Raw genomic sequence first — 14,745 nt, forward strand, 5'->3', positions numbered from 1 at the left:
GAAATGGAAATTTTAGACTCGACCTTCGACTGAGGGGAACTGGAAGCTAATGGAAAAGAATGGTCGGGTTATTTTTGGAATTTTTCTTTTCTCGTGAATGGGAATTTTGGACGTTAACGATACATCGTTGATGAAAACGTTGCGAGTTCTTTCACCTCGATACCAGACTTACAGTTATCCGACCTGAAAGAGGCGATTTTTATAATATATTTATTTATTCCGATTAAATTCTCAACGTGGAGCCATTTAAATGGCTTGTTTACACTCGAGATTACTCTCAGAGCTAGGAAATAACATTAAGAATAGTCGTTTCAGAGACCCTAGACGTATTGTTCGAGGGCTGCTTTTTTTCATCAGCATCCAGATTATTGTCCTAAGCAGAAAAGATTCTTTTGGAGAGGTAGTACGAAACGAGAAAATTGTTTCTCGACTTTGTTTGTAACTACGGTTCCTCGTGTCTAGCTCGGAAACGAGTTAAAAACAAATTCAAATTCAAGATTGGTCAGTGGATGACACTCTAGCGTGTCACGCTTATTTGCAAACATTACAAAGGAATTATTTCGAGGAATAATACCTACATTCCATTTAGAATATAGTAGATCTTTCCAATTTCTTTTCAATGCACAGTCTTTTCCAGAAGATGGAAGCAAGTGTCAGAACTTGTAGAAATGAAGCAATATTATTCTTTAAAGCAATTATTCTTTAAACATTCGTAGAACGAGGAACTACGCTAAGTGTAAGAAATAAAACATTACCTATGGAAATTTTGTTCCAGATGTAACAATTTTAAATGTACGATGATTATGCGAATTAAAGTCCATTGTTAGGCTACTCCAAATTCTATCTAGAATTACAAAAAGAAGGAGATCGTTTCTTTCGTTGTAATTTTTTGTCAATAGTAGCCCAAGTCGAATCGATTGTAATTTTAATATAAGTTTCCTCGGAACGATGTTTACGAACATATTATGACAAAGCTGTAGTTTACGGCAATTAATATCGTAAATCCTTGGCGGTAAAGTGCTCCGAACATCCATAACGAAGAACAAATATCCACGTATAGATATTTGCTCTTATAAATAATGGCATCGATTACCAAATGCGATTACTCCAACACGTGTAAATGGTAAGCTGCTCGAAAACTGTCAAATTCTTTCAAAGTATCCAAACGACAAATATTCCTAAATCTAACGTACTACGAAGAATGGAACAAAGATTTTTTTGTATGGAAATTTATATGAAAATTCTTCGTGTCATTGTTACTTGTTGCAAAGAAATATTCGAAATGAAGATATTTGCTATTGTAGAACGAATATTCGACTTTAAATTCTGTCACGCATCTTCGAATAGACGTGGGTAATTATAGTGAAACGAACTTAAGACACTTAAGGTGTAATACTTAAGGTTGCACTTTCTTTGGTGTAACGCACATTACTTGCATTCAAAACAAGCTGAGAATAAATTACACCAAAACGTGCTCATTTTTAATTTCTTCTATCGCTTATTCTCGCTTAAAACGGTTTCAAATTTAAACAGTTTAAAATTCAATCGAACTCTATATTCGTATGTACTTACATTTGGAAAATAAGGGATCTGAAAACCCTAAAAATGAGTGCCGAAAATCAAATCTGTAGGTCGGTAGAACACACGTGCTATCTGTGTCATTTTACCACCCACACCCATTTCGCAAAAAGAATAAATTCTTTCAACAAACGTCTCGACTACTTGATTCCAAAGGAAATTCGCCAGTAACTAAATTCTCCTTCAAACTCAATCCGTGCAAAACTCGATCGAACTTACTACTCAAGAAACTCAAAACCTTCGAAACCCACGAAACGGTTGTTCAGAGTCAAACTCGTCCCAAAAACAAACCCAATTTGCCCCAATACACTCCTGTTCTCATTTTCTTCCGAATAAAGTCACCGTTAACCGAATCCTCGTTCAAACTCAATCCGTGCAAGATTCGATCGGACCTACTACTCAAGAAACTCAAAACCTTCGAAACCCACGAAACGGTTGTTCAGAGTCAAACTCGTTCCAAAGATAAACCCAAATTGCTACAATACACTCCTGTTCCTAGTTTGATTCGATCGAACCTACTACTCAATCAACTCAAAACCCTCCACACCTTCGAAAACGGTTGTTCATAGTCAAACTTGTCCCAAAGATGAACTCAAATTGCTCCAATACACTCCTGCTTCTACTTTCTTTCGACTAAAGTCACCGTTAACCGAATTCTCGTTCAAACTCAATGCGTGGAAGACTCAATCGAACCTACTACTCAAGAAACTTAAAATCCTCCACACCTTGTAAAAGGATTATTCAGAGTCAAACTCGTCCCAAAAATAAACTCAAATTGTCCCAATACACTCCTATTCCTACTTTGACTCGATGGAACCTACTACTCAATCAACTCAAAACCCTCCGCACCTTAGGAAACGGTTGGTCATTGTCAAACTCGTCTAAAAAATAAACTGAAATTTCCCCAATACACTACTGCTTCTACTTTCTTTCGACTAAAGTCTCCGTTAACCAAATCCTCGTTCAAACTCAACCCGTGCAAGACTCAATCGAACCTACTACTCAAACAACTCAAAACCCTCCACACCTTAGGAAATGCTTATTCATAGTGAAACTCGTCCCAAAGATAAACCCAAATTGTCCCAATACACTCCTGTTCCTACTTTGCCTCGATCGAACCTACAACTCAATCGACTGAAAACCCTCCGCACCTTAGAAAACGCTAATTCCTACTCAAACTCGTCCCAAAGATAAACCCAAATTGTCCCAATACACTCCTATTTCTACCATCCCCCTGTATAGTCACCGTTAACCAAAACCTCGTTGAAACCGAACCCGTGGGAGCCCCGACGAAACCCGGAATAGCTGTTCGCGATTAAAAAGCGCAAACCCTCGAAATCGTGTAAGAAAACGAGCGTGTAAACTCATCGGCGAGCGGATGCTGCCGTCCGTCGTTCGGTCGGACTACAGGCGTCGTCGCGGGCCGACGCTTGGTCGTAGAGGACGTACGAACCGTGAATGATCGGGGCGAACGAGGACGGAGCTAGCGGTCGTGAGCGCGCAGACGCCGGGCGTCCCGACGTCTCTACCCCCTCGGTGTCGGGCGCCGAAAACCCCACCCCGTGGAACGACGTCGGTGCACGCGGAGGCCAACCCCTCTATCCTGGCATGCCGACGTCCGCCCCTGGCCCTGGTCTGGCCAGCCCAGGATCGTACTATCACGCCGACGGGGAGCAGCTTCCCTCGCGGCCGACTCGCCCGCCACTCGGCCCGACCTTACCACGCTCGTTCGCTCTCGCGTTCCCTCGTTCCCGTCTACCCGTGTGCCACGCACAATTTTTCACTACGCGGTGGAAAAATCCTCGCGACGAGCGTCTCGTCTCGACGGAAGGAACTCGCCTGTTACGGTACCGCGTGAACCGTCGGCGCCGCGCGATCGCCGTTCGTGAACGCCGGGTACGCGAGTACTGTTCAGTGACGCGATCCGCCGGCGCGCAACCGACGCGGAGAGAACGTGCCGAAGCAGCCGCGACGACCACGATCACGACGACGCCGGTGCACGCGGAGATACTCGACGACGATGATCCGGACCCGGACCAGCTGATAGAGACGCGACCAGCAGCGAGCTGGGTGATCACCTGGGGAACCAACAGGGGAACCAACGGGGGAACCATCCTACGGAGAACTCGTGGACAGGTACCGACCAAACTGACCATCGAGCTTTCGAAGAGGAGAATCGGGACAACCGTACGGACTTGGTCGAAACGGATGCCGGTTCGCGGTCGAGAGTACGTTTTGTGATCACGAGTTACGCGGAGATCGACCGTCCAGGTTAACACCGGCTACCACTGTTCCAAATAATCTTTGAACACGAGTTTTACGATCGATGGAGCAGCATACCGGAAATGTTGATCGGTGAACCGTATCGGGAAATTCGAATTTTTTTCGGGCGTCTCGGTGCTGCCACGTTTTCAAGGTTGACAACGACATCTTATGGGCGATCCGCTGAAGTAGATTCACCTATGGGCGTATACACGCCGTGTATAATCGCCGCGTCAGGGCGTGTATATACGACCGGTTCCCTTCTGGAAGCCGCACGGATGCAATTATCGTTGCGCGATTGTACACTTACGACACGGTGTAACTCGATACGCGCGGAACGCTTCGCCACGGTTCCGGAAACGATCGAATAAGTTCGTACCTCGGTTCGATCCGTTCTTATCCTCGAGTCGTTTCGCGATGGGTGTCGTAAACGCCCACATTGCGGTCTAACTTCGTAAACGTCCGATCTGTAACATCATAGAACCTCCGGTGTGAATTAATTCGGTTCGAGTCTCGGTGTTTCATCTTCTCGATAGATCCGATCGTTACTTCGGTGATTCCGCCGACGTTTAACCGGACATTGTTCGTTTCGTACGTCTCCTGCCGAACAGACTCGAATTACCGAAACACGGAGCTCTGGACAACTGGAAAACCATAAAACTACATTTACGAAAACTTACTTCCTTCCTTCACTCGAAGTACCGATTCAAGCCCGAAGTGTTCCCCAGTTACCATCTCCGTTTGGCACGTATCGCGCGGATTGTCACGAGAGATCCCCCATTGTCGCACATGCGTGACAACGAGAATTTCTTACCCGACGAACCCACCGAATACAAACAGCATTCGTGCCGCGTGTGCGAGGCATTGTTCGTAACGTACAATCGGTCGGTTCAATTAACAGCGTGGTGACGGACAGTTTTCCAAATCCGTGTCGTGTTACGGTGTACGCGTACACACCGTTCGAAGAGTCGCGTGGAATTACGGGAACGAATATTCTCGGTGCGTTGAATCTTGTTCGACGAACGCGATCGCCGTGTTCGCGTGATCCTCCCGACGGACTCGAGAGGCTCGCTCGATCGTTCGATGGTTCGTTCCACGAGCTTGGGAAAACTCGGTGTTGAAGGTCGCCGGAGCCGTACGGATGGAAATAGCCAGGTTCGTGGAATAATTCCGTGACGCGGGGATCGTTCGCGTGGACCGGGAACAGGCGAGCGACGGGCAACCGTGAGCAGCGGAAGGGACGTCGACGGCGTCGCCAGCCAGCGCCGGGTGGAATTCGACGCCGCGTTTCCAGCTGGTTAAACGAACGACCAGGTAGGTAAGAACAGAGACTGGACGATCATTAAAATTTCGCGGGACGAGGGCTGACGTTACGAGTTGACGGAAGGGTCTCGCGTCAAACCACGCGGGAACGGACTGGAAACGGATTTTCGATGCTTTTTAACGCGGCCCGTCCTCTACCTGACGCGCCTTTCCGCGAGACCGTGGGTACATTGTACAATTCGCGTCTCGTTCGTTTATTTAATCGCCGTTAACGCGGTGGCTTCCATCGCGGACGTTTTTCGTGGAGTTTTAGAGGGAAGAACCGATTATAGGGAAGAGAAACAAATATCGGGGATGAATATCGTTTGTGTTTGAAGTTAGAGATTTCGTGGATTTTTATCGTGAAGAATCGATAATGTGGACGAGAAGTATATGTTGGGGATGGATATCGTTTGTGTTTAAAGTTATAGGTTTTGTTTGAGGAAAGAATATAGGCTCAAAATGGGGATGAATATCGTTCGTGTTTAAAATTGTAGATTTCGTGGATTTTTATCGCGAATTGTTATAGAGAAGAATCGATAATGTGGACGAGGAATATATATCGGGGATGAATATAGTTGGGGTTTGAAATTATAGGTTTCGTGGATTTTTATAGAGAAGAATCAATAACGTGGACGAGAAACAAATATCGAGGATGGATATGGTTTGTGTTTTTAAGTTATAGGTTTCGTTTGAGGGACGAAAATAGGCTCAAGATGGATTTTCCAAGGTTTTTAGAGCGATTTGTATAATTGACGCGCCTTTCCCCGAGATCGTTTGTTTAATTTGCGTTGCAATGGTAACTTCGATCTGTGACTTTTTCGTGAATTTTTATCGCGAGGGACTGACGATACGGACGAGTAATAAATATCGAGGATAAATATCAATTATATTTCAAGATGTAGGTGTCTTCTGACACCAGAATCGATGATTTATTTAATTCGTAAGAGAGCAACGAGACATTAAACTGACCTTTGGAGCAAACCTTTCCGTAACGTAATTTACTGCGTATAATTTTCACGATGGAACGGTCGGGGTTTGCGTATAAGTAATAGAGAATTAATAGAATTATTTTTATCGAATGCGTCGGTTAACGTAACGTTTGGAATTGTTGACGCGATGGATGTCTTCGATTACTTCGAGCGTTGTAACTATAACGGAGTACCGTGTACTTTATTTTATTAAAATCGAAGACGGTACGTGTCAGCGTGTCACGGGGAAATTATTAAAATCATATTTTAACCGCCCGTGACTTTTGTTTGGTAGAACGGAGTCTGGTGAAATTATTTAAAGATACGAAAGTTTACCAAGGTAGCAAACGTGTAATTGGAAGGAAGAAATCGGCGACAGTACCATTGGAAGATAAAATAGAAGTTTCGGAAGGTTGCAACAGGGATAGAAGGAAAGTGTTTGTCATCGGATGACAAGAAAATAGAAACCGATGAACGTTACTCGAATAACGGTCGGAAATTTATGGGAAATCAAGGACCATCTTTCTTGTCGTTTGCGAGAAATATTCCAACATCTTCGTTCGTCATTGGACAAAATTATCGCGCGCTTCGCATAATTATTTCTACGATCGATCGAATCGACCAGTCTCCCACTTGATGTAAAAAATAGCAAAGCGTCGCCCATCTAAAGGAAAAAAGAAATTACGAGCATAACATTCGTTATATTTCTTTATTAAAATTATAGAATATTCGTTTTGGGAATAACGCGCAAAGAAATCGATTTTCAAAATCGAACAGACCACGGGACGTCGAATATGTTTGTAAATATCTTTGTACTTGTTCGTTCGATCGAATAAACGGCGAAGACATGTTTCTTGGTGAAATATTGAAGAAATAAAATTGATAAATACGTATATCTTTTTCATTGTAGAGCGTGTTAGAGTCCATCTACCGCAATTCGTGCAGTATCTGAAATTCAAAAATTGGCGCCATCGTAATTACAAGGTAGAATGTACGAAATAACAAATTCCAGGACTGTGTTGTAGCTGGGACATAGTAGTATTCTTTACGCTTCGTTCTGTCGGTTACTTTGATCGTGACAATAGGTCGATTAACCCTTCATAGATACACTGTAACTTGGAATCGTACCTAGACACACTGCAACTTGAAATCACACAAATACACTATAATTTGAAATCATACCTGTACATACTGTAACTAGAAATCATATCTAGACACACTGTAATTTGGAATCATATCTAGACACACTGTAATTTGGAATCATACCTAGACACACTGTAACTTGAAATCACACAAATACACTATAATTTGAAATCATACCTGGACACGTTGTAACTTGAAGTCATACCTGTACACACTATAACTAGAAATCATATCCAGACACACTGTAATTTGGAATCACACCTAGACACACTGTAATTTGAAATCACACAAATACACTATAATTTGAAGTCATACCTGGACACGTTGTAACTTGAAGTCATACCTGTACACACTATAACTAGAAATCATACCTGTACACACTATAACTAGAAATCATATTCAGACACACTGTAATTTGGAATCACACAAATACATTATAATTTTAAATCATACCTGGACACGTTGTAACTTGAAGTCATACCTGTACACACTATAACTAGAAATCATATCCAGACACACTGTAATTTGGAATCATACCTAGACACACTGTAACCTGAAATCACACAAATACACTATAATTTGAAGTCATACCTGGACACGTTGTAATTCGAAGTCATACCTGTACAAACTGTAATTCGAAAGCATACAAACACACTATAACTAGAAATCATATCTAGACACACTGTACTTTGGAATCATATCTAGACACACTGTACTTTGGAATCATATCCAGACACACTGCATCTTGAAATCATACAAATACACCTGGACACACTAAATTTTTTCAAATCGACTTATTCTTCAATTCGAACCAATGTTCAGAAGTGTATGAAATTTTCTCCAAGTTTTCTATATTCTACGAACTCAATGTCACCCACGCAAAGTCTCTAGTTTTCAAGTTTTCGTGATCGCGAATCCTCGAAGACCCCCATGAAACTAACCAACTATTCCTCGAAAGATTCAGTGAGTCCGTAGAGGATTGAACAACAAAGCTACAAATATTTAGAAAAATCGTAACGATACTTGGAGACGAAATACACACACAAAGTAGAATCCAACGAACCGTCGAAGTGGCTCTAAAAACAAAAAAAAAAAACCACGGGAATATTTAAAAAAATCACGATCCATTCGATCAGCAATCGTTCGTTGGCGAAGTTGCATCCTTCCATCCCACTATAATCTGGTCGCGAAATACCGTAGCACGATCTTCGACAACGAAACGAGCTCGTCCTCGAGGCGAGAAAAAAGAGTATGCAGATAACGAGTAGGAAAACAGAAAAGAATGGGTGGGGTGGGGTGGGTTGGGGTTGGAATAGTTGTAAATCAGCGCGCGCACGTTCGGCCTAATACGTCGTTGACAAGCGGGAGCAAAACGGCGTCACCTTGGTAAAACGAGGTGTACGGTGATTCCAGGCGACGTCACCTTCCATTTAACTTACGGAAATCACGTGCGGCCCGCGCTCGTAAAGGACGTTGAGTTATTGTGGCGATCCGCAAGGTTCTACTAATTAGCTCGCGGCCGATTCGAAACCGAGAGCCACTACCCCGGGAGTCATTCATTAACGGGACAGCAGTCACGAATTGTTTTCATTCATCGGTTCTTGCGTGCGCCGCTTGCCGAGAAGTGTCCTGAATGAATGCGGCTGGTCTGCGACGACGACGCCGCTCCTGGAGGAGACGGAGTCCTTCGCCGAGGGAACCTCGTCATCGCGATCACCGCGAGAAAAACTAACCACCGCCCCCTCCACCGACCTGGGGGAGAGGGAGGCGGAGAATTTTCATCGTGAAACGGGGGACGAGTGGCCCGCGAGATCTCGAGTACTCGCGAGTTAAATACAGGGTGTTCCTGAATAAGATGCTTTACCCCGTGGGAGACTGACAAGATCGAGACCAGAAACCTTCTATCGATGTTCCAACGCCCTGATCCGAGATCAAAGTTCACGAGATACGTGGACTAGTGGAGATTTGGTTCCCGAGGAATATTTGGATTAATTGTGAATTTTGTGGGGCACCCTGCACCGGTGTTTCGGAAATTTTGGATCTCGAGGTCGAGGAACGAGAACAGAAGCGTTGTGTCGATACGGTGGAGCGGGTTGCGAGGAACTGGAGGTATTTGAACGATTTACTTGGGAGAATCGCTCGAAGGAATATTTTGCGAGGTGTGAATAATTTTTATCCAAGAGTAGGGAAGCTTTGAAAATTTTTATGTCGTCCGGACTTTTTTGACCGATTCTCGTGGAAGATCTACGTTGTTCTTTTTTTATAATTGCGTTGATGAATGAAATAAGTATTGTAGACCAGTATTCGGATTATTCAGAGTTAAAAGTATGCACTGCGTTAAATTTACGACGAATCTAGCGCGATCTGGAGGATAAAAATTTTATAAAGGATAAAATCAACCTATAGATCGAGGAGTTTAATTTTTATTTCTTTCTAGCGCGATGTTTCGGTCTATAATTCAAATTTTGACATTCATTCGTCGAGTAAGCAATAAAATGTTCACCTTTTATCTCGGATCAATATTTTGCCCGTCTCTATTGCGGTGAACGGTTTACCCACCGAAACTGTCAAAATCTAAACACCGGAACAGATTAAATACGTAGTCGGGCGCGACGTTGCTACTTTCGACACTTTTTTGTATTTATAACGCATTCGTCATTTTTCATCCCGTTTCCGTTAAAAGTAACAAAGGATAGCAAACACTATTGAATTTTTCGTTTTTCGACGACACACGCTTCGTCCCTGAAAACCGAGTAGCGTGGATGTTTGAATACTATTCCATGAGAAAAAACGAAATAATAATTCGGATAAATCCGAAAAGACCGACTTGAATATTTCATATTCGTTTTCTCTTTTTGTTGTCGTGCGTTGCTTCGGTAAACGCGTAAAAAGTTTGAATTAAAAAATATGAAACCGTCCGAACGAAATAAATACTTTTCACTCGTAATAGATGCTCCAGAAATCATTGGTGAAATGCGTTAAGAGAATGATTGTTAAATTCGAGCCAGAATTCTGATTGCCAGAATTTGAGGGTGTCCGTTGAAAGATGAAATTGTTCATCGATCGTTCCAACAAAAATCATAAAATAATGCAACGGTGTAGTCTCATCGTCGATTTACGATATACAAGGCGTTTCAAAAGCGAATTACCAGATCCACGACTCTCGAGACACTTCTCTCTTATTCGAGATTCGAAAATTAAACCACTCGTGACAACTGTTCCAAGATTACCAAAACCTTGTATCTCTCGAAAAATGACACATCAATTTTTGACTAAAACCTCGAAACTTCGTAAAGAATAGACCCAGATTCGACAAAGTACGCAGACTCGACGAAGCACCTCATTCGAAAGCAATTAAACGTTCATCCGCTCCGATTTTTTATAAACGCAGTCCAATAGTGAAAAAAATCCGCAAAAATTCCTCTAGAACATCGCCACGCAGATCGTACAGTGTCACTCGCCTCGCCTCGACAATTCGCTCACCCGAAATGCTCGTTTCTCGAGGCACCGTTCGATAAACGCTCCGTTTTCGTTTCCTTCGTCCGTAAAGTCTCGCGCGGTCGGCTGTACGATGTAGAAATTTCTGAATTCACGAGAGGCGATCGCGATCTCCCGATGCTAAATCTCGGTAGCGGTTGGATCTCGGGGCCAGTTAGGATCGACGGGGGGACTGGGAAGATCGCCGCGAATCGGACTGTAAATCTCGCGAAATGTCACCGAGCCGTTTGTCCGTAGAATGCGCCGGTGGCTGCGGCCGTCCGCCTCGAGATGCTGAAGGAAGTCGGCTGCGGGAGCAGCACACCCCCGCCAGGGAATGGTGCCGTCAGCAACCGGCAGATCGGCACCGGTGAGAACAACAACGCCGACGGAAGCCTCGGCTGCGGGGGATGCGGCAGGGAGATAGCCGAGCGATGGTACCTAAGGGCTGCCGACCGTGCGTGGCACTGCGGCTGCCTCCGATGCTGCCATTGCCGGGTGCCGCTCGCCGCCGAGCTGACGTGCTTCGCCAGGGACGGCAACATCTACTGCAAAGAGGATTATTATAGGTTAGTACGAGTAGTCGTAAGAGGATTACCGAGCGTTCAACGAGGACGACCCTCGCGACAACGTCTACGGAGTTTTATTCATCGAGGAGGGTCAGGATCGAGCTTTCCGGCGATCACGGAACGATTCTTCGATGCTGGATCATTCCGATCCTGGATGGATCGGGAATCCCTGAAACAGATTTATGCCAGAATGAAAATTGGGGGAGTGGAATTTTGTAGGGGAAGGAGGACGAAGGATTTCTTTGAAATCGCAATTTTACGGGGTGGGTTGGAGAGAGACGGTGACGTTGGAAAGAGGATTATTCGTTGATAGGCAATGTCTTTGGGTGTATGTTACTTTGAGCGATCAGTGCGTAAAAATTTATAATAGAACGATTCTTTGGGGTTGATTGTGTATTGGGAATTGTTGAAACAGAATTTTGGGCGAATGAAAATTATGGGAATAGGAATATTGTAGGGAAAGAGAGGTAAAGGGTTTCTTTGGAGTTGGAATTCTAAGGGGTGGGGTACGAAGGAAGAATTTTACTAATGGTGACGATGAAGAGAGGATTATTCGTTGATGGGCAATGTCTTTGGGTATACTTTGAGCGATCAGTGTATGAAAATGTATGATAGAACGATTCTTTGGGGTTGATTGTGTATTAGGAATTGTTGAAACAGAGATTCGGGTGAATGAAAATTATGAGAGTAATAATATTATAGGGAAAGAGAGATGAAGAATTTCTTTGGAGTTGGAATTTTACGGGGTGGGACACGAAGGAAGAATTTTACTAATGGTGACGTTGGAGAGAGGATTATTCGTTGATGAGCAATGTCTTTGGGTGTATGATACTTTGAGCGGTCAGTGTGCCAATAATTTATGATGGAACGATTCTTTGGGGTTGATTGTGTATTGGGAATTTTTAAAACAGATTTTTGGGCGAATAAAAATTATGAGAGTAAGAATATTATAGGGAAAGGGAGACAAAGGCTTTCTTTGGAGTTGCAATTCTACGGGGTGAGACACAAAGGAAGAATTTTACTAATGGTGACATTGGAGAGAAGATTATTCGTTGATGGGCAATGTCTTTGGGTGTACTTTGAGCGATCAGTGTGTGAAAATTTATGATAGAACGATTCTTTGGGGTTGATTGTGTATTGGGAATTGCTGAAATAGATTTATGGGAGAATGAAAATTGTGGGAGTAGGAATATTGCAGGGAAAGGGAGACGAAGGATTTCTTTGGAGTTGGAATTCTAAGGAATGAGTTACGAAGAAAGAATTTTACAAATGGTGACGTTGGAGAGAGGATTATTTGTAAATAGTCAATGTCTTTGGGTGTAATATATCGTTCGATAAGTTTTGTCGTTCGATAAGAGATGGAACCATTAGGTTCGTTGTTTTATTTTTCGAAAGATGATACTATCGTTTGATGAACATGTGTGAAGATTCATGTAGATTTATCGACTCATTTGTACATTTATATTTGTTCAAAGTGGAAGTATCATAGTAATTTTTTACAATGGAGAAAACGACAAAACTTATCGAACAACCTACTACGTTACTTTGAGCGATCAGTGTGCAAAAACTTATAACAGAACAAATGTGTCCTGGGAACATTTACAATTGCTAAAATAAATGTAAATTAAAAGTTCGAAGTAAACAGAGAATAATAACGAAGTTAACTTTCCACAAATATTAATACTGCAAATGAATCTCGCGAGATTATTCGACAAGAGTCTTCATCGTTGCTGAAATATAATGTACGAAGATCAATCGATTTCCCCAACGACGAAGAATGAACAAACCGATCTCGAACCGATCGAAAATATCTCGATTCCTTCGATTCGATCCCTATCCGATGTTCTTTTCCACGAGATTGTCTTTCGTTCGAAGGTTCGTTTAAAAAACCGCAACACACGGAACGATTACCACGGTTCCCTCGCGTTCATCCCTACTGTTCGGGGTTGCGTCGCGAAACAAAGCGATTCCGATCGCGCGTCGAACCGCTACACGTCGAATTACCGGAATGACGTCCGAAATTAATGCAAGATCCACCGGTCTCGGTTCCACTGGGCCGTCGTACGGCTTCCCGTTTCAGTATTTATTGGGGTATCCGCGAATTTGCATAGGAGCGTCCGCCCCGCTCAAAACTTCGCCCCGGACCACACAAAATGTCTACTAATGGCCGGCTCTTGGGCCGTGGTACCTAGGTAGCCGAACCGGGACCTGAAATTCCACGCTGGTGATATACTCACCGCGATAAAAAGACGCGGTCACGATTTCCAGTAATACCTTTCCGCCACCGAACGACACTTCGTTTTTCGTCGTGTTCCTCTCCCTGTTTCGGTGGCAGCGGATCGATCGACCGCTGGATCATTCATCCGACCGTTTCCTATTGTCGATCGCAATCGCCCGATTCGTGCAATTAATTTCTTACCGAGCGCGAGTCTTTCCGCGGCTGCGAATCTTCTTTCTTTTTCTTCTTCTTTTATTTTCCTTTCTGTTCTCTTCGTCCTCCAGAATTCCGATAATTCCTCGTGGGAGTGTAGGGTTTTCTTTTTTCATACCTCGCGGTGTGAAATTTCCATATCCAAGGTTTTCCATTTCCATATCCAGATCCAACTTTTGGAAATTAATAATATTTTTAGTCAATTTTTCTGTAAGGGGATGAAACCACTTCTAAGAGATAACGCTATTATATTCAAGCTTGTACTATTATCGGTCTGCTCGCGCGAGTGTTTCCGCGACTGCGAATCTTGTTTCTTTTAATTTTATTTTTTTCGTTTCTGTTCTCTTCGTCCTCCAGAATTCCGATAATTCCTCGTGGGAGTGTAGGGTTTTCTTTTTTTATACCTCGTGGTGTGAAATTTCCATATCCAAGGTGATCCAACTTTTGGAAATTAATAATATTTTTAGTCAATTTTTCTGTAAGGGGATGAAACCACTTCTAAGAGATAACACGCGTTTCACTGTTTTCGCTATTATCTTCAAGCTCGCGTTATTATCGGTCTGCTCGCGAAATGTTTTTCTTTTTTTTTCGTGGAATATTGAATAACATTTTTTCATTCGAACGAAAAACTGTTGCAATGTAAAACGACTCACAGTTTATCGATCAAAATGGTTCTTCCACGACTGCCTCCAAACTGTTCGTCGAATCGGAAAATGTTTCGGACAAAAGCTACTTCGTATTCAATATGGAATCATGTCGAAATGGAAATAGAATAATTGCATATATCTCTACAAATTTCCTCTCGGTGTTTTGTTCCACGGAGAGTGAATTTTTGTTTTACCTCGATCCCTAATTCCGACTCTACGAATCTCTCGAAGATTCGTAACGCGATTCTCATTTCTCGGTGCATCGATTGTCGTTATAGCGTTCTTCTCTCATTACCCGTGTTAAATTATTACGATCTGTACCAGGTATTACTCGCACCGGTAATAGAACGTTCGAACTAACAATG

At 43.1% G+C, this 14,745-nt stretch overlaps 1 protein-coding gene across 1 annotated transcript in view; it reads left to right on the forward strand.

The window, feature by feature from the left end:
- Positions 1 to 3,258: 3,258 nt before the first annotated feature.
- LOC143146661 (LIM/homeobox protein Lhx9) overlaps positions 3,259 to 14,745 on the forward strand; it is a 40,339-nt gene continuing 28,852 nt past the window's right edge. The window contains exons 1-3 of the mRNA XM_076311136.1: positions 3,259 to 3,714; positions 4,964 to 5,154; positions 10,992 to 11,302. Coding sequence (XP_076167251.1) covers positions 11,025 to 11,302 — 278 coding nt within the window. The 5' untranslated portion in view covers positions 3,259 to 3,714; positions 4,964 to 5,154; positions 10,992 to 11,024. The remainder of the gene's footprint in view (positions 3,715 to 4,963; positions 5,155 to 10,991; positions 11,303 to 14,745) is intronic.

This window comes from Ptiloglossa arizonensis, chromosome 5 (genome assembly GCF_051014685.1).
Source record: "Ptiloglossa arizonensis isolate GNS036 chromosome 5, iyPtiAriz1_principal, whole genome shotgun sequence".
Taxonomy (NCBI): Eukaryota; Metazoa; Arthropoda; class Insecta; order Hymenoptera; family Colletidae; genus Ptiloglossa; species Ptiloglossa arizonensis.